Source organism: Mesoplodon densirostris, chromosome 4, assembly GCF_025265405.1.
Source record: "Mesoplodon densirostris isolate mMesDen1 chromosome 4, mMesDen1 primary haplotype, whole genome shotgun sequence".
NCBI lineage: Eukaryota > Metazoa > Chordata > Mammalia > Artiodactyla > Ziphiidae > Mesoplodon > Mesoplodon densirostris.
Window position 1 is genome coordinate 25,637,561 of NC_082664.1, and position 19,700 is coordinate 25,657,260.

Sequence of the window (19,700 nt, forward strand, 5' to 3'; positions counted from 1 at the left end):
GAAAAGAGTGAGAGCGAGCAACAGGGAAGTGGAAACTCTTCTCACCAAGGTCAGTGAATTGTTTCGGATGGTACAAGTGCCTGCCCAGGAGGCACGAGTCAGCTTCTCCTTCTACCCACACTTCGGTCTTTCCAAGCCTGCCCACCTGTCCACTAAGCAACACTGACTCTTGCTTCTCTACAGATACTGCTGGCAATAGCTGTTACGGGACAAAGACGCTAGGCCTCAGCCTAAGGGAGCTGCTGGACGCCTCTCCTCCAGGCACATCTCTACCTCTGCCCACCAGAAAATCCCAATCTGTGTGTGTGTGTCTGGGGGTAGAGAGGAGGGACATTCAGGCCCCAAGTTTCTCCAAATTTATCAGCTAGTAAACCAGAATTCTAACTTCAGTAGAGTAACTCTTAGAGTTAACCCCACTCATTTAGGCTTTCATTCAGCCTTTCATTTTTTCTCTGCACAAACACGGAGTGAACTGCACTTCTATCCTTGGCAGTGGGATACTTGATACGTGCTTGACGGCAGGAGACAGATAAGCAAAACAAAATACAGAGAGGTCCAGGTTTATGGCTGAAGCGTGTGGTGTGTCTGTGTGTACATGTGGGTGTGAATGTAGGTGTGAGTTTGGGTACATGGTGGCCCTGGATAAACCATGATGGGGCAAAGTCTATCTCACCAGCCCCAAGTTGTATAGATTTTGTGCTTTTTTGGAGCAGCCCCATGGAAACTTAAGAGTTCCTCTCCTTTACTTAGGAATCAAGAATGTAGGCAAGGGGCCTCCCTGGTGGCGCAGTGGTTGAGAGTCCACCTGCTGATGCAGGGGATGCGGGTTCGTGCCCCGGTCCGGGAAGATCCCACAAGCCACGGAGCGGTTGGGCCCGTGAGCCATGGCCGCTGAGCCTGCGCGTCTGGAGCCTGTGCTCCGCAACGGGAGAGGCCACAGCGGTGAGAGGCCCATGTACCGCAAAAACAAAAAACAAAACAAAACAAAAGAATGTAGGCAAGAGGATGTGGAAGATGCTGATCACTCTTCTAAATCCTGAATTTACTTCAAATGCACAGCTTCTAGCACTGCTTATTCCTTAGATTCACCCCTGAAAGTCCTGAAGCAGAGAACAGACAGGGTTGGAAGATAAACAAGGATCTCTCCATTTCCCCACAGCTCTTTTTCCCTCATGTGATACCAGATCCCACCTCCAAGACCTCCCATTTTAAGGAATGGGAAAGCATAATAGAAAATCTGATGGACTGGGTTTTACAAATGCTACCTCCAGTATTCACTAACGTTGTGACAATGACAAGTTATTTCATCTTTCTGAGCCTTGGTTTCATTAAAAGATATGAACGGGGCTTCCCTGGTGGCGCAGTGGTTGAAAGTCCGCCTGCCGATGCAGGGGACACGGGTTCGTGCCCTAGTCCGCGAGGATCCCACATACTGCGGAGCGGCTGGGCCTGTGAGCCATGGCTGCTGAGCCTGCGCGTCCGGAGCCTGTGCTCTGCAGCGGGAGAGGCCACAACGGTGAGAGGCCCGCGTACCGCAAAAAAAAAAAAAAAAGATATGAACGATACCTCAAACTTTATAAGCTTGTTCTAAATTTAAATGAGAGACTAATACTCCTCCAGGTATTAAACACAAAGCTACAGGCGTTGTGCTAAGATTTTTACATAATCATCTTATTTAAGCCTCACAACAACCCCAAAGAGTTTGTTTTATAGATCAGTAAGCTGAGGCTCAGAGAGGTTAAAAACACACCCAAGATCATATAATAATCAGTGATGGAATTAGCATTCGTATCCAGCTCTGTTCCACACCAGAGCTCCTGCATCTTAAACATCAAGTTATACCTGGCATATAACAGGTACTCAGTAAATGTGAATTCCCTTTTTATACCTCCTGAGGTGTGCACTTCAGTGGGTTTGATAACCTTGGTACGACCCTACACTCTCTCCAAAGTTGGCTTTCAGTAGTTCCCCTATTCTTGGAGATGATCAGGAATCTGTATTCAGACCACTTCTTTAAGCATCTCTTTTTAAACAAATGTGTTGATAATGTAAGGTTTGGGTAATGAGATTTCCCAGGCCATAAGCTGCTAACTGAATTAATTGCCTAGTCTATTTGCAATAAATAAAGGGACTATTACATGTAAAAAAAAAATCACAAGGACCCACTGAGCTTGTGCAGAAAGGTTCGGAGCTGTGTTGCACAAGGATCTAACTGTCAGCTACACAGGAAGACCACCCCAAAGGCACAAAGCTAGAGCACCTCCTGACATTGCTTTAGGATCGAGAGCTATGGTCCAGGTTTCAAAATATTGAGATACGAGTCCCACCATGACTACCTGTATGACTTTGGACCACTTGTGTAATACATAACCATCTGAACCTCAGTTCTTCCTTTGTAACTTAGCAGCACCAGAATATATGATTTTTATGTTTCTGACCAACTCCAGCATTCAATGATTCTATATCAGCTGATATTTGTCAAAACCACGGTTTCCTTGTCAAGTGATACCCTGAGATCTTCCTAAAGCCAAAGATAAATGTAGCCTTGCTTTTGAAATATGTGATTTAACCACACTCAGTCTAGGACTATTTTGAGCAATAAGATTAGGAAATAAATGTGATGCTGCCTATTGTGGGCTCAAGATATTTTTTTTCAGGATATACAACTAGCAATCACCTCTCAGAAATATACCAGTGAATCCCACTGGTCTCACAAATCCATAGTCCATATGATGTTACAATGTCCAATAATCATATGGGTTATTGCATTAGTAACGAATGCCTGCTGCTTAAAGGGGGAGAGCCACAAAGTTCCCTGGTCCTGGAAGCCATCCTTGCATTCAGTGAATACACAGCCCCTCCTCAACTTCCTTCATTCCCTCCATGACTATTGGATTATGGAGGAACTCAAGACCACAACAGATGAGGACTATTTGAAAAAACTAATAAAGTTTATCCTGAGAATGACTGACAACCTTTCAGTGGAAAAATGACAGTCCTCTTTAACTACCTAAAGGTCTACTACAGAAGAGCGTTTAGGTTTGATAGTTCTATATATCCCAGGTGTCCAAGGCACAGTAAGTACCAAGTAAATATTAATTGAGGGATTAAATCCTGTATAGTTCCCAAAGCCAAAACCAAGGTCAAAAGAAAGATATTAGAAGAATAGAGACTTCAGTTTACAGTAAACAGGAGATATTTAGAGTAAAGGTATACCTAATTTTATTGCACTTTGCTTTATTGTGCTTAGCAGATATTGTGTGTTTTACAAACTGAAGGTCTGTGGCAACCCTGTGTTGAACAAGAAGACTATCAGCACCATTCTTCCAATGGCATTTGCTCACTTTGTGTCTCTGTGTCACATTTTTGTAATTCTTGCAATATTTCCAACCTACCACCAGCAAAAACATGACAACTCACTGAAGGCTCAGATGATGGGTAGCATTTTTCAGCAATAAAGTATTTTTAAATTAAGGTACACACATTTTTTAGACATAATGCTATTGCACACTTAATAGACTACAGTAGAACATAAACATAGCTTTCATATCCACTGGAAAACCAAAAACTTCATGTGACTCACTTTACTGTGATATTTACTTTACTGAGGTGGTCTGGAACCAAACCTGCAATATCTCTGGGTTATGTCTGTATTTGGTGCTCCCCAAAACTGAAACAGCAGCTTCTTGAAGAGTGAGCTCCCTTGTCACTGCAAGCAGTAGAATATATTGGTCACAGAAGAGTAGGCTCTGGAGTGAAAGGTCCAGAAGAACTAGGTGACCTTAGGCAAGTTATTTAACCTAGCTGTGACCTCCATTCATCAGATGTAAATTAAGAATGAAATAGCACCTATCTTACACAGTTATCACAATGATTAAGCTACCCACTGCTGTGCATTTAACACAGCATATGGAAACAGAAAATGTTCCCATAGAGTCCATACAACATTTCAGAGATTTTGTCAAGGGTGTTCATGCATCAGATGTTAGGTCAGACTCAAAAACCTGAGGTCTTTTCCAACTAAATATGAATCTAAATTCTGATAGAGTCACCCCCACCCTCATCCCAATAAATGTTTTTATCACCTGTACAGCTACATGACTTTTACTCATCAATCTTTTCTCTTTCTACTTCTGCTCTCAACATAGACTTGACTTTGTGGATTTCCACAGGAGGCTCCATCTTACAGTATCTGGAGAAGCTGGGTTGCTTGTGAAATAAGTTTCATTACAGCCTGAGAAATGGGGCAAAGGGAGCAGAGACAGCCAGCTGGAGTTGAGGTCCCTGTCAGCAACCGCCTGCCACCATATGTGGTGACATTAAGAGTGAGCCACTATCTTCAGATCCTTTCTGGGGGTCTGAAGACTTCTGGAGTAGGGAGAATTCAAGTAAGCAAACATCAGAGCAGTCATCTTTCCTTACAATGTCGCTGATGGAGATTAAAAATGTACTAGCCTTAGCTGGTGTCAGTATGTGGCCCCAGGACACCACAGGAAAACAATATTCAAATATCTATGGGTCACAGCAGGAAGCTCCAGACAAGTGGCTTGCAGAGAAGACTGCAATCTGAAAGACACAGGGCTTTCTCTCCTTGCAGGAAAAAAGATGGGGAGCATGCTAACCCCACAGATTTCATAAGGTTTCTGATTAACTGGCCTCTCAGAAGGCTCTGTTGGGGTTTGTCATTTTGATGAGAATGCCTTACTGTAAAGGTTAAACATGCTAAGAAGCATGAAGTGATCTCCAAGAAACCTTGCATTTCCTTACCAGGGACATAGCTGTCCAATATTCCACAGAAGGGGGCCTTTTGAGAGCTATATACGCAGAGCTTCTGGCCCCAAGTCCCAAATGCACTTGTCACTCCAAAATTCTCTCTGTTGGGCTAGATTTATTTGTCATATGGGGTAATATGGGATCGTTGATGAAATAAGAGACATGTACACATGTCTTTTCCCTTCATATTTCTTTTCTCTAAATCAATTGCCAACATTCTAAATAAATTTACCAACAAGAATAAGACTGGAGACTAACCAAATACCTTTGTTACAATTCATGACTGTACTGCTTAGTAATCCATGGGGACATAAACATACATCTTCATAAAATATGCACAAATACTGCTCCTGCGGTATCTTCGGATTTCTTTAAAAAATCCAATGATAAGAGAACCAAAAGGAGGGGCTAGAAACACTATATTCTATTCTTTGGGCAACTTATTTCCTACCTGAAGCCCTCAGTTTCCTGATCTAGAACTGGGGATAGGGTGGTTGTGCTAGATGGTATCTGGGCCTCTGAAAAGATAAATAATTCTACAGCGCTTTACACTCATCTGGTTTTCTTTGGATCAATCCAGGTCTAGGTTTCAGTTTGGCCCTTCTATTCATGACTGTTACATGTTTGCGTTACTCTTCCTTAATAATCTCTGATTATATCAAAAACAGAACAGAAAAACATCTCAGAAACTAGAGGGAAACTACACGTGTGCCCTATCACTCACACGTACACAATCCTCAGTATTGGGTGTCATTGATGTGAAGTCCTAATGGGAGACCAGAATACAAAGAAATTAAAAATACGATTTTTCCTACCTATAAGGAAAGAATCTTTTAGCTTAATTTCAAATATGGCCACTTTTACAAGGGAAAGAGAAACAATTCATTTTTCCACCAAATACATGCAAAGCTTCGTTGAGATAATCACAGTAACAACAGACCATTTTAGCATAATTCTTCAAAATCTGGGATTACAGTAGTCATGTCTTGATTCCAAATACAAACCATGTGAAGTATGGAGAAAAGCAATGCTTTGGTATGTTCCCTTCTGGTGCAACCTTCCTTCCCCCTGTTAAGTTCTAGCCTATATCATATACTTAAACACAGAACTCATATCTAGGTCATTTCTACAACACAAGAAAACACTGAATAAAAAAAAACACCAGTCTGAGAATGTTTTCATTCTTGAATTGCAGAATTCTAGCTTCAGAAAGGGACATGCTGGCTTATGATCTCTGAGAGCACAACATACACTTTGACTCTATAATAAAGAGGCTCACAAAAAGCCAATTAAGCAACCGCTGGTGATATTCTCAGTGGTAAATATGGAAACTGAGGCACAGAGAGAGAATAAGTCACATACGTTCAGAGTGAGACCAGTATACATAGGCGACTCCTAGCTCTATCCCCTTAATTGCTACCTCACTCTTCCTCACTCCTCCCAAGACTCTCCAACTGATCTGAGATGCTTGAGTATCACAGGGAAGAAACAACGGGCTTCTACGACCAAACCCTTATTCTAATCCAGTCTCGGCCACTCTCTAGCTGTGTACGACTGGTTCGTAAATCCTATCAACATTGCCCCTTAAATATCTATTGGATGTGTCCCCAGAACTCGACCTCCATTCTCCCTATCGCAGTTAGGACTCTTATTTCCCACCCTGAATTAATATAAATGCAAACTGAACTAACGCACACCAGTCTCTTGGCCTACTGTCTACCACATGCCAATCATCCCTTGCCAGAGGGATTTGACTTTGTTATCCCATTGCTAAAACTGGCACGCCCCCTTACGAGTTTGGTAAGGTCCAAACTTCTGGGGAGAACAAACAAGGTGCCTCACAACTGGCCCTACCACTTCTTCAGCTACACCTTCTAAAACATCCCCTCAAATTTAAGACTTAGATACCATCCACGAGGAAAACTTCCTGTTTACAAAAGTCATCTTTGCATTATCTGTTCCTCCTGCTGGAAATACTTTTCCCTGCCTGGTCTGCCTGGGAGATTCCTGTTACTCCACCAAGCCTCAGCTCTAGTGTCAGCCAATCTCTGACACTGTCCATGATATTTCTCCTCGCATTTATGTCCTTTCCTCAGGTATCAGAATATATTGATATGTTTATGAGGAACATCACAATCAATTTTCTTGTATCTCAAAGGATCAATGCAGCTGCTGGCACAAAGTACTCAACAGGTGCTTTGGAATGAATGACCTGGGGCCTTATTGTCTTCATCTAGGAAATGAGGCTAAGATTACGCAGCCTGCAGAATGGATGTGAGGGTTAAATGGCCCAGTGTATATTAAGAATACAAAGCAGGCATATAATTTCTCTCAAAAAAGTTAACTTTCTTTTCCTCTTAATCCGGACTGGAGCAAGGAAGTATTCATCTATCTGTGAAAAGACCCACGAAGCCAGAGAGGCTAAAAAATGCTATGACAATCCCCTTGTGTTGCATTTTGAAGCACTTGTTTCTCATAATTTAGCAGCATCTCAGTTTATTGCATCTATAATGGGCAGATGTCTGCTGGCCGTTAAGCAGCTTTTAGCAAAGGCAGTAATAAAGGTACAAAGCAGTAATATAAATGGCCACCATGTCTCTGCATTTGACAGAATCACAGCCAACAGCAGGTGTGTCACAGTTCTAAGCAGCTGTCACGCGCTACCTCAAAGTGCTGACTTTTACATTCTCAGGCTGAACACAGGCCTAGCGGTAGATTATCCAAAGATCGCCAAAGTCCCCAGCCTGTCCTTCTGAGACCCCTGGAGCTTCAAGCTTCTCAAATGACTAGAATCTTCTTCCCTTACTCTCTTCTTTAGACCATCAAGAGAAGCTGTGATCAAGGGTATCTCAGACCCCAACCTGGCAGAGTAATACTTAGGAAGGGTTCATGGACTATAGGACAATTTCCTGGTATCATACAATCCTGGGCCTGTGGAAAGCAGAACAGGAAGAGAAACAAGAAGAGGCTGAATCTGAGCAATGCTACGGTCATCACCAGAGATATAGTTGTGTGTCTTAACACAATTAAAAAATGGGCAGAAGACCTAAACTGACATTTCTCCAAAGAAGACATACAGATGGCCAAGAGGCACATGAAAAGATGCTCAACATCACTAATTATTAGAGAAGCGCAAATCAAAACTACAATGAGGTATCACCTCACACCAGTCAGAACAACCATCATCAAAAGTCTACAAACAATAAATGCTGGAGAGGGTGTGGAGAAAAGGGAACCCTCCTACACTGCTGGTGGGAATGTAAATTGGTACAGCCACTATGGAGAACAGTACGGAGCTTCCTTAAGAAACTAAAAACAAAGCTACCATATGATCCAGCAATCCCATTCCTAGGCATATATCTGGAGGTAAACATGGTTCAAAAGGGTACATGCACCCCAATGTTCATTGCAGCACTATTTACAATAGCCAAGACATGGAAGCAACCTATATGTCCATCAACAGAGGAATGGATAAAGAAGATGTGGTACATATATACAATGGAATATTACTCAGACATGAAAAATAGTGCCATTTGCAGAGACATGGACAGACCTAGAGACTGTCATACAGAGTGAAGTAAGTCAGAAAGAGGAAATCAAATATCATGTAATATTGTTTATATGTGGAATCTAGAAAAATAGTACAGGTGAACTTATTCGCAAAGCAGAAATAGAGACAAAGATGTAGAGAACAAACTTATGGATACCAAGGAGGTGGCGGGGTGGGATGAATGGGGAGATTGGGATTGACATATACACTACTGTGTATAAAACAGATAACTAATGAGAACCTACTGTATAGCACAGGGAACTCTACTCAGTGCTCTGTTGTGACCTAAATGTGAAGGTAATCCAAAAAAGAGGGGATACATGTATACGTATAACTGATTCACTTTGCTCTACAGCAGAAACTAACACAACATTGTAAAGCAACTATACTCTGATAAAAAATTTTTTTTAATGTGGTACATATATACAATGGAATATAACTCAGCCATTAAAAAGAATGAAATAATGCCATTTGCAGCAACATAGATGGACCTGGAGATTATCATACTACGTAAAGTAAGTCAGAGGAAGGAAAATATCATATGATATTGCTTATATACGGAATCTTAAAAAATGATACAAATCAGGCTTCCCTGGTGGCGCAGTGGTTGAGAGTCCACCTGCCGATGCAGGGGACACGGGTTCATGCCCCGGTCCGGGAAGATCCCACATGCCGTGGAGCAGCTGGGCCCGTGAGCCATGGCGGCTGAGCCTGCGCATCCGGAGCCTGTGCTCCGCAATGGGAGAGGCCACAACAGTGAGAGGCCCACATACCGCAAAAAAAAAAAAAAAAAAATGATACAGATGAATTTATTTACAAAACAGACACAGACTCACAGACTTAGAGAAGGAACTTATGGTTACCGGGGGGAAGTGTGGGAGGGGAGGGACAGATTGGGAGTTTGGGATTGACATGTACACACTGTTATATTTAAAACAGATAACCAACAAGGACCTATTGTATAGCACAGGGAACTCTGCTCAATACTCTGTAATAACCTAAATGGGAAAAGAATTTGAAAAAGAATGGATACATGTATGTGTACAACTGAATCACTTTGCTGTACACCTGAAACTAACATAACATTGTTAATCAACTATACTCCAATATAAAATAAAAATTTAAAAAGCACCAATGGATAAGAAAAAATGGGGACATGTTGGTTGATGTTGATGAATTATGTATTTCTTGGGGGCCCTCTTTCTCTAATACATGTATTTACCCTTGAAAGGGGGTAAACAATGGACTGAAAAAGAGACAGTCTTTTAATGATCTTAAGAAATCCAAGGCTCTACTCATTAATCCAGCCATTAAAACTTTTAAGTCACGGACCTGAAGTATTCCCAGTATATCGAGGTATTCGTATTCTTAGATGAATGAATCAGAGACGTGACAACTTCATCGCAGTGCTGATACGACTAAACTGAGCCTCCTAACCCAGACAGTACTGCAGACTGCAAGGAACAAGGGCTAGCATCCCTGCCCTGCCCTTCACCCACCTTTACCCCTCTACTCAGGATAAGGGAAGCCACTGCCAAGCTGATGACATTGGAGAATCACAGAGTTTTATAACTGGATGGGCCCTGAGAGAGCATAAAACCCAATTGCCTCATTTTGTTTTTGCAGAACAGAGAGGCCAGAGGATCCAAGTAAGAATCTCAAGGTCACATATCTAAATAAAGGGCCTGGATGTTCCCTAGGGGAATAAGAGCAGAGCCTCAATGGCACTGGAACAAGGGAAAGCAACAAGCATTTTTATATTTGACCCTGGAAGCCAGGGTTTCTTTTGTTCCCACACCCGTGAGTCAGTCTGAGCAGACCCCAGTAGATCCAGAACTGGTTATAACGTGGTATATCACGTTGGACATATTTTGCTTTCTAATTGCTATCTCATTCTTTCCTATGATATTCCTGGATCATTGCCCTTGGTAGATTGCATTACAATTTGCAGATTATTAGACTGTGAGCTCAAGAATTGAAACTATGTCTTCTACAAATCTGTATCCTCACAACTTAGCTCACCAAGCTTGGTACAGAGAAAAGGAATGGAAATGTGAATGTTGAAGTTAATTCCAAAGAAGTATCACAGCTTCATTTCCTGCAATTTGAGGGACCAAAAGCCACTGAAACTAAAGCTACTTAAAATGTGTTGAATATTTAAACATTTTAATAATCTCACTTCAATACTCTGAGGAAAGCACAAAATGAACTTGAGCTTTTCATAACATATGACATGCTACCTAGTTTTCCAAAGAAGAGATCCATGTAGGTTGACCTAGGATGATAGTAGTGGAGAGGGAGAGAAGTCAACAGATGCAGGATGGGTTTCAATAAGGAGACGACAGGAACTTGCTGAGACAGACTGAATGAGATGGGAGAAGAAAAATCGAGGAAAATGCCAAGGACACTGGTGATGCCATTTACTGAGATGGGAAAAACTAAAAGTAAAAAAAGAAAAGAAAAAAAAGTCTAAGGCAGGGAGGAAGCACTGAAGATTTCTATTTTTCAATGTTATGATTAAGATATCTATCAGATATCCAAATGAAGATGTCAAGCAGACAACTGGATATAGAAATCTTGGGTTCCAGAGAGAGTTCGAGGCTAGAGAGACTGATTTGGGACATTAGATAACCTTTGACACCATGGCAGTGGATGAGGGCACAAGGGGCAAAGTGCAGACCAGGAGGAGACCCAGGACAGAGGACTGGGACCCTCCCTCCAACATTCAATAACCTCGTAGTATGTGTATAGTACAGTGCTAGAGACTGTGGGAAAACAAAAATACCTAACGCACTGTTTTTCCTTCAATGACCTTATAATCCAACCCCTTTCATATATAAGAGGAGGAAAGGCTACTCAATGTAATGGAAAGTACAGTGGATTAGGAGTCAGGATCCATGAATTTTAACCATTCCACAGCTGCTCCAAGTTAAAGTGACATTAACTTCTCAGGGCTTCCAATTGCTCCCTTGCTGAAATAAGGATTAGGTACAGGTAACATCAACTGAATCTGCCAGGCCTGCTATGTCCTGATGTCTTGATTTCCATGGGGCATCCAAATGACACACTCTCGCCTCCTCTAAAGTCAGTGTCTCACCCTCCCCAGCAGGATGTACCGCTGCCCCAGGAGCACACAGCAGCCATCAGAGGGGCTGGCTGAAAGCGAAGTCCCCGAGCAGCTGCTGCCTGCAAGCCTTTCCTGCTGGAACAGGGTCATTTGAGAGAACTCATAATATCTGCATTCTTGGTTTTCAGCTGGTGTTTATGTCAGATAAATGGAATCCCGGGGACCAGTGAGAAGAGCAGATTTACCCTCTCTATCACATTTTCTTGGTTCTACAATTTAATATTCTCAAAGGCATCCAATTTCCATGACCCCAGGAAATATTTTTGTTTATCACACAGAAGTAGTCCATGTGGCTGGGCATCTATAACAGGACATGGCCTTATGGATCAGGGTACCCCAAGCTTCACCATGAAAGAACACTAAGAAAATGGTTCAGTAACATTATATATTTACATACTAGGTGATCCTTCATATCTATTCTAGGTGACTGCCCACCTGGACAGAGCTGACTGTAGAAGAATAGACAGATGAACTAAACTGGGCCAATCGGGTTCTCTTTTTGGAAAATGTAAACTGTGAATGGAAAACTCCAGAACCCGTAGGTCAAGAGAGATGCATCACTTCAATCACAGTGCCTTGGGATCCCCAGAGCTGTTCTGCTTCCCTTTTCAAGATGTAATTGGTGAGATCGTCATTTGATCAATAGCTCTCTAGGTAATCATGCAATATGTCTTCTTCCTTTACTCTGTTAGCCACTGTCAATTCTGTAGCTTGCAACCAAAAGAACCTTACCTAGTAAGTATCACTGTCCCCATTTTACAGATAAGGAAACTGAGACTTGGACAAAATAAAAAATTTGTTGTATATTACCTAGTTACTGACAGAACCAACTCAGGAACCAAGGTCCATCTGACTAAAATTCATGCCATTAACCACTAGGCCATCCTGACTCTAAGTGCTATAGTGTAGGTTATTTTTGTCATAGGGATGAACCTGTGCTGAGTCCTATTTTATTTCTTGCTAAACAAATGATGGCATACACTCAGGAAAAGCCATCTAGTGAAGGGGATAGAACCTGCAGTGGCCTCAAACTGAAGTTTGATGGTCCACAAATAAATTAAGCCCATAGCTTTGCCTATTGACACTTGGTCCCCACTAATTGAACTAAGCAGTTTGGCTACACTAACAAGGAGAAGATGCCTCTGTTGTCCCAAGTCAACTGATCATATCATCTTAGATAAGACAGAATGTTTCCTCTACACAATAGGATTTTAAAAATGCCAGGCAATCTTCCAGCAGAGTAAAGCATTTCAACCAAACAAATTGGCATGAAGTAGCTAAGCAGACCTTAGCTTTTTTAGGTCATGGAGATGTCTCTCCCACATCAATATGATTAACAAATAACAAACCAGAACAGCTACAGCTGAACAACTGGAATGGGTAGATCTATCTACATCTCCTTAGAACAGTATCAGATCATGGTGAAAAAAACATCTAAATACAACATCAAGCCAAGTGTTATATGTCAAAATTTAGAGTTGCACATCTTCACAGGCAGTAGAAGCACTCTTGTGAGGGTACAAGCAAGAGACACCCATTTTGGGGTTTTGTTTTTTGTTTTGTTTTTTTTGGGGGGTACGCGGGCCTCTCACTGTTGTGGCCTCTCCCGTTGCGGAGCACAGGCTCCGGATGCGCAGGCTCAGCAGCCATGGCTCACGGGCCCAGCCGCTCCGTGACAGGTGGGATCCTCCTGGACCGGGGCACGAACCCATGTCCCCTGCATCGGCAGGCGGACCCTCAACCACTGTGCCACCAGGGAGGCCCGAGACATCCATTTTTACTATCAGAGAAAGACACTCATGCAAATTAACCTTAGTCTCATGTACTCATATATTTCCTAGTTTCCTTGCCTTATTCCCTGGTCTTTGGCTGACACCTTTAACCTGGAAATTGTACCTCAGACTGATGTGCTTGCTCACTTTGCTTGGGTTCTTGGGCTATTTTGATCCAGTGTCTGACCTGAGCCATCCCTGACTCTGCTTTGTCTCTGAATACCAGTTTTCAGCAACCCACCTATGCTTTCTCCATTTTATAGAAACAAGTGTCTCTTTCAAACACTACCATTCCTGTTGTGGGGCTAGTGATACCAAGGGATGGATACTACTATGAAGCCCAAGTATAGGACACAGTTGGGGCTAGATGGGACACACTGCCTTAGGAACTGTCTTAGTCTTATCACATTTGGTACAAATGATCAATTCTAGGCTTAGGGTTAATGCTTCTAGAAAAAAATTAGAGAATGGTAAATTGAGTTGTTGATGGTGTTATGGTGCGTGGGGCAGCATTCCTTGACAAAGGGGATCACGCTCTTGCATAAAGAATGTTAATGCTCTTCCTTTACCACTCTTCAGAAGTGCCTATAATAGATACTGAGGGTCAGAGGTAGAGAGAGGCCATAGTTTTATTATTAATAGCAGACAAGAAAATCTAAGAAACCTCAGGTCCCCTTTTCCCAACCATCACTCACCCATGCAGGCATGGCCTCTCCCATCTGTCTGCCCTGCTATTCCCCTAAAAGATCAGGCATGACATCTACCAAGCATTAGCACAGTTCCCACCTTTCCTTGTCCAGTAGGACTATACATACACCCCTTGATCAAAACCAGAAGCTGTGTCAGTTTTTTTTGTTTGTTTGTTTGTTTGTTTGTTTTTTTTTGCATTGCCAGCATCTAGTACAGTGCCTGGAACAAACTAGGGTTTCAATAAATGTCTGTTGCATGTATGAAAAATGAACAAAAGTCTAAAGCATCTCCACTGACGAATCAGTTTCAATAAAGAAAAACAGTGTCATAGGGAAACGATTTTCTTTGCCAGCAAAGTAGAGTCCTATCATTTTTACACTCCACTGATTCATTCTGAACATGGTGTCAGGAACAATACAGGGCCAAAAAACAATTAGCGGGGGAACAAAACAATCAGTTGAACCATCTGGGATTTGAGCGACATGTAGATTAAATGTCTTAAATTTTCCAGGCTCCTTCTCATTTGGCCACAATGGATGATTCTTGGCTGCACTGTACCAGGAATAATTGTCCCTCAAATATCCCCAATCAGCTGCCTTTTAATGACTAGTCAGAAGTGACAACGTAAAAGGTGCAGTGACTTTCACTGGACTTGGCAACTCTTGGACCAACTCCCATTGATTTGCCCTTGGAAGAGCTGATCTCAGGGACACCTTGCTCAGCTGTCTCCAGTCACTGCTTGTCTTCAGTAACCACAAGGCCCTTGAGTTGGAAAGATACCCAGGAGAAAGAAGTGAGATGTCTGAAGGGACCTTCGGTTCTTACACTACCTTCCTAGACAGTGGATGATCCACAATCTCCTGGCTTATATCAAAATGGTCTCATGCATCCCAGAGGTCGAATGACTTTTCTATCTCCCCAAACCAGCAACCAGGATAGTCTACCCTAAAAAGAGATTTGGAAAGAGTTCAGGAGCTTGACAGACTGGCCAGCCAAATGAGACCCACTTCTGTGCCGGATGGCCGCCTCGCCATCTTAGTTCATGTTCTGGGGTGGCTGCTTTGAAAATTCAGTGAATCTGAATTTCACTTCTATGAGCCCCCAAAAAAGCTCCTTTTCCTTTACTCCAATATCCTGTGTCCTCCTTTTGGTCCAGCTGTAGGGAAGGTTTGCAGTTCTCTTGAAATATACTTTAACTAGCAATATGGTTGACCTCACAAAAATGACTCCTTGAAAATCCTTGACTGGTTATCCAAGCATGTTCCAGGATCCCTCCTTATCACCAGACTTCTGATACCTGGACAATTCTGGCCACTGGTAGTCTTTAAGGGTGAGACCCTGCATGTCCCTCGCCTCAGGAAAGTCTTCACTAAATTTCCATGTCCCCCTAGTGGTCCAGCCCATGCTGCTGCCTTGTATCATTTTATTACTGCTTCTTATATAGATGTGTCAACCCCTCAGCTAAAGAAATGATAAGCTTCTGTAGACAGAAATTATCTCTACTACAGACACAGTATCCTCAAAGCCCTAGAACTACGCCCTCAGCAAAACTTGATAACTATGTAAATTATCCTTTCATACAAAATAGAGACTGACAACTCATGGACAGCCAGCCAGATTCTGTGTGCTTGGCATACAAAACAATTAACCAAGCTGCAATCTGGATGTGGCTTATAGACTAGGATCTCCTTGTCTTGATGTTGTCTCTTTGCTTACCTTTATCTCTGCCCTTTACCCAAACTGTAAATTCAGTGCAAGTGTAAGATCCTAAAGCAGTAGAGAGAAAGGGGCTTCCCCCAGCATCCTGGCCTGTTGTAAATGGTCAGCCCCCACTCTTTGTGCCCCAACTCTTCAGCTACCTCTCACACCCTTCCCCCACCTCACCACACACTCCATTCTGTTACGGACTTGTTTGGTTCCTCAACTGTGCCATGATCTCTTTTGATTTTTTTTTAGAGGAGATATTTTTTTTAAGTTTTTTTTTCCTTGATGTGGACCGTTTTTAAAGTCTTTATTGAATTTGTTACAATACTGCTTCTGTTGCTTATGTTTTGGTTTTTTTGGCTGCGAGGCATGTGGGATTTTAGCTCCCCGACCAGGGATCGAACCCACATCCCCTGCATTGGAAGGTGAAGTCTCAACCACTGGATCACCAGGGAAGTCCCGGTGTGCCATGGTCTTTTACCTCTTGGCACATGTTGCCCTCATGTAAAAGACACCCGGCTTCCTCCCACCTCGTTGCCAAGCTAACTCTTACTTATATTTCAAGTCTCAACCTATATATTTCTTTCTTGAAGCTTTCTATGAACCTCTACAGTATGTTGGGTCCCCTTGCAAAGGCCTCCCAAACTTCTCCGTGCTTTTCCTTTAATGATGTTGATGACAATAATTATGACTGTAACAATCACTAACATTTACTAAATGCTTTCCATAGTCCAGGAACCTACTGACTCACTTAATCCTCATTAATATCCTGTGAGGTAGGTACCTAATTATCTCCATTTTGCAAATGAGGAAATCAAGTCTCAAAGATATTATCTTAAGAAAGTTTGTATCGCTCCATGAGGGCCACATCTCTCACCAAGTCTGGCCCCAGAATTCATGTTCTTAACCAACACATAACACTGCTTCTTATAAAACTCAACATGACTGTGATTATTTAACAGCTAAGTATTCCACTAGGCAGCAAGCTCCACAGAATAGGGCTGGGGCTATTTTGTTCAATAGTGTATTTCTAAAGCCGAATCCAAGAGCTAGCACGAAGAAAGCATCAAAAAGCATGAGTTAAATGAACAAAGGAAACAGCCAGTTGGTGAGCCCATCCCGAATCCCAAAAGAATTCACCTTCTCAAATAGATGTCTAACACTTAATCAAGAAAGTAGCATGATCATGGTACTATTTACTCTAAAGTTTCCCTCTCCTCAACCCAACCCTAGCCAAACAAATCCAAGAATCCAGAACTAGAAAGAGTTTGATCTGGAAAGCAGTGAACCCAAGAAAATTCTTCTCCAGAAGAATGCAAGCACAGGGAGGTCCAAAGGGAGAGCCTGTACTAGCAAAGGAAGCACAGGCAGGTGTATCCAGGGACACAGCTGCAGCACGTCACCCCCACTCAGACCCAGTGTGCCACTACGAGGGCCTACTCACCCCTCTCGCAGGTTCGGCCCCAGTAGCCAGTGCCCGTGCAGTCGCAGATGAAGCGGTTCCAGCCATCTTTGCACACGGCGTTGTTCTTGCAGGGGTAGCTGTCACACTGCTTAGCGCTCATCCGTGAGCAGGAGGACTTGACGCCCGCAGCATTCTGCATCTCCGCCAGCTGCCGGATGTTCTTGCTGCGCCCGTCAATGAACAGGTCGCGGATGCAGCCCACGTAGCCGTAGTTGAGCATGGCGGTCCAGAGCTCAGTGGGGAGGATGAGGCCAGCACGGTGCTCCGGCAGCCCGCCCAGGTACATGTCCCCCTCCAGGTCCAGGATCTCGCTCTCCCCACTAGCGGTGAATGGCGTGCGCCTGCTGTTCACTGATATGGTACCTGGGATGGGAGGACAGAAACAAAGTGAGCTAACAGCCCTCTTGGCATCACAGGTGAGGCTGCCAGTTGAACCAAACGAAAGGAGCCTAGCAGGTGAGATGGGAGACCACTGTTGCCTGGCCAGAAAGGAACAATGTAAGCAAGGGAACGAAATGCCGCAAAATGGTAAAAAGGACAATGTACGCCACTTGGTTCCAATCCCTGCGAGCTAAGAGAGCCTGGCCCAGAGGAATCTCAGGGGCCTAGCACCTAGTATGATTATCTTTTTTTCTACCTAAAAGTCTTGGCTGAGAGGTTGCACATCATACAGGTTGACAACAGCACAGACCGTGCTTGTGTTTAAATCCCAGCCCCGCTACGTACTAGCTGGATAACCTTGAAGAAGTGACTTCTCTTTCCTGGTCCTCAATGTCCTTATCTGTAAAATGGGAAAAGAATTGTCCCCACCTCACAGGTTGGTGTGATAAGTAAATGAGCCCATATATGTAAAGTGCTTCTTACTCTGTACCTGGGACAGAGGCTGTAGGTCCTGCCTGAGTCTTCATCACTGGCTCACCATCACCAGAAGGATGGAACCTGCTCTTATCTCTCTCTCTCCATGAGCTGATACCCTCTGTACTGGCCTTAGCTACCAGCCCTGCCAGGGGACATTTTCGACATTCATTGCCTTTGATAAATTTTAATGGGAATGTGTTTCTTTCTTTCTTTTTCTTTTTCATGACTATAAATCAAATATTTTATTTTTTTCATGTTTTTAACACCTTTATTGGAGTATAATTGCTTTACAATGTTGTGTTAGTTTCTGCTGTACAACAAAGTGAATCAGCTATATGTATACACATATCCCCATGGCCCTTCCCTCTTGCATCTCACTCCCACCCTCCCTATCCCACCCCTCTAGGTGGTCACAAAGCACCAAGCTGATCTCCCTGTGCTATGTGGCTACTTCCCACTAGCTATCTATTTTACATTTGGTAGTGTATATATGTCAGTGCTAATCTCTCACTTCGTCCCAGTTTACCCTTCCCCCTCCCCGTGTCCTCAAGTCCATTCTCTACGTCGGCGTCTCTATTCCTGTCCTGCCCCTAGGTTCTTCAGAACCATTTCTTTTTTAGATTCCATATATATGTGTTAGTATACGGTATTTGGTTTTCTCTTTCTGACTTACTTCTCTCTGTATGACAGACTCTAGCTCCATCAACCTCACTACAAATAACTCAATTTTACTCCTTTTTATGGCTGAGTAATACTCCATTGTGTATATGGGTCACATCTTCTTTACCCATTCATTTGTCAATGGACATTTTAGGTTGCTTCCATCTCCTGGCTATTGTAAATAGTGCTGCAATGAACACTGTGGTACATGACTCTTTTTTTTTTTTTTTTTTTTTTTTTTTTTTTTTGTGGTATGCGGGCCTCTCACTGTTGTGGCCTCCCCCGTTGCGGAGCACAGGCTCCGGACGCGCAGGCTCCGGACGCGCAGGCTCAGCGGCCATGGCTCACGGGCCCAGCCGCTCCGCGGCATATGGGATCCTCCCAGACTGGGGCACGAACCCGTATCCCCTGCATCGGCAGGCGGACTCTCAACCACTTGCGCCACCAGGGAGGCCCATGACTCTTTTTAAATAATGGTTTTCTCAGGGTATATGCCCAACAGTGGGATTGCTGGGTCTTATAGCAATTCTATTTTTAGTTTTTAAAGGAACCTCCATACTGTTCTCCATAGGGGCTGTATCAATTTACATTCCCACCAACAGTGCAAGAGGGTTCCCTTTTCTCCACACCCTCTTCAGCATTTATTGTTTGTAGATTCTTTGATGATGGCCATTCTGACCGGCGTGAGGTGATACCTCACTATAGTTCTGATTTGCATTTCTCTAATGATTAGTGACGTTGAGCATCCTTTCATGTGTTTGTTGCCAATCTGTATATCTTCTTTGGAGAAATGTCTATTTAGTTCTTCTGCCCATTTTTGGATTGGGTTGTTTGTTTCTTTGATTTTGAGCTCCATGAGCTGCTTGTAAATTTTGGAGATTAATCCTTTGTCAGTTGCTTCATTTGCAAATATTTTCTCCCATTCTGAGGGTTGTCTTTTGGTTTTGTTTATGGTTTCCTTTGCTCTGCAAAAGGTTTTAAGTTTCATTAGGTCCCGTTTGTTTATTTTTGTTTTTATTCCCATTTCTCTAGGAGGTGGGTCAAAAAGGATCTTGCTGTGATTTATGTCATAGAGTGTTCTGCCTATGTTTTCCTCTAAGA

At 43.0% G+C, this 19,700-nt stretch overlaps 1 protein-coding gene across 5 annotated transcripts in view; it reads right to left on the reverse strand.

Annotated features, from left to right (window-relative positions):
• The window catches only part of NRXN3 (neurexin 3), a 1,648,921-nt gene that overhangs the window by 1,142,542 nt on the left and 486,679 nt on the right, over positions 1–19,700 (reverse strand). For all 5 annotated transcript variants that reach the window (XM_060097971.1, XM_060097970.1, XM_060097973.1 and 2 more), the window contains one exon: positions 17,061–17,444. In XM_060097971.1, coding sequence (XP_059953954.1) covers positions 17,061–17,444 — 384 coding nt within the window. The remainder of the gene's footprint in view (positions 1–17,060; positions 17,445–19,700) is intronic.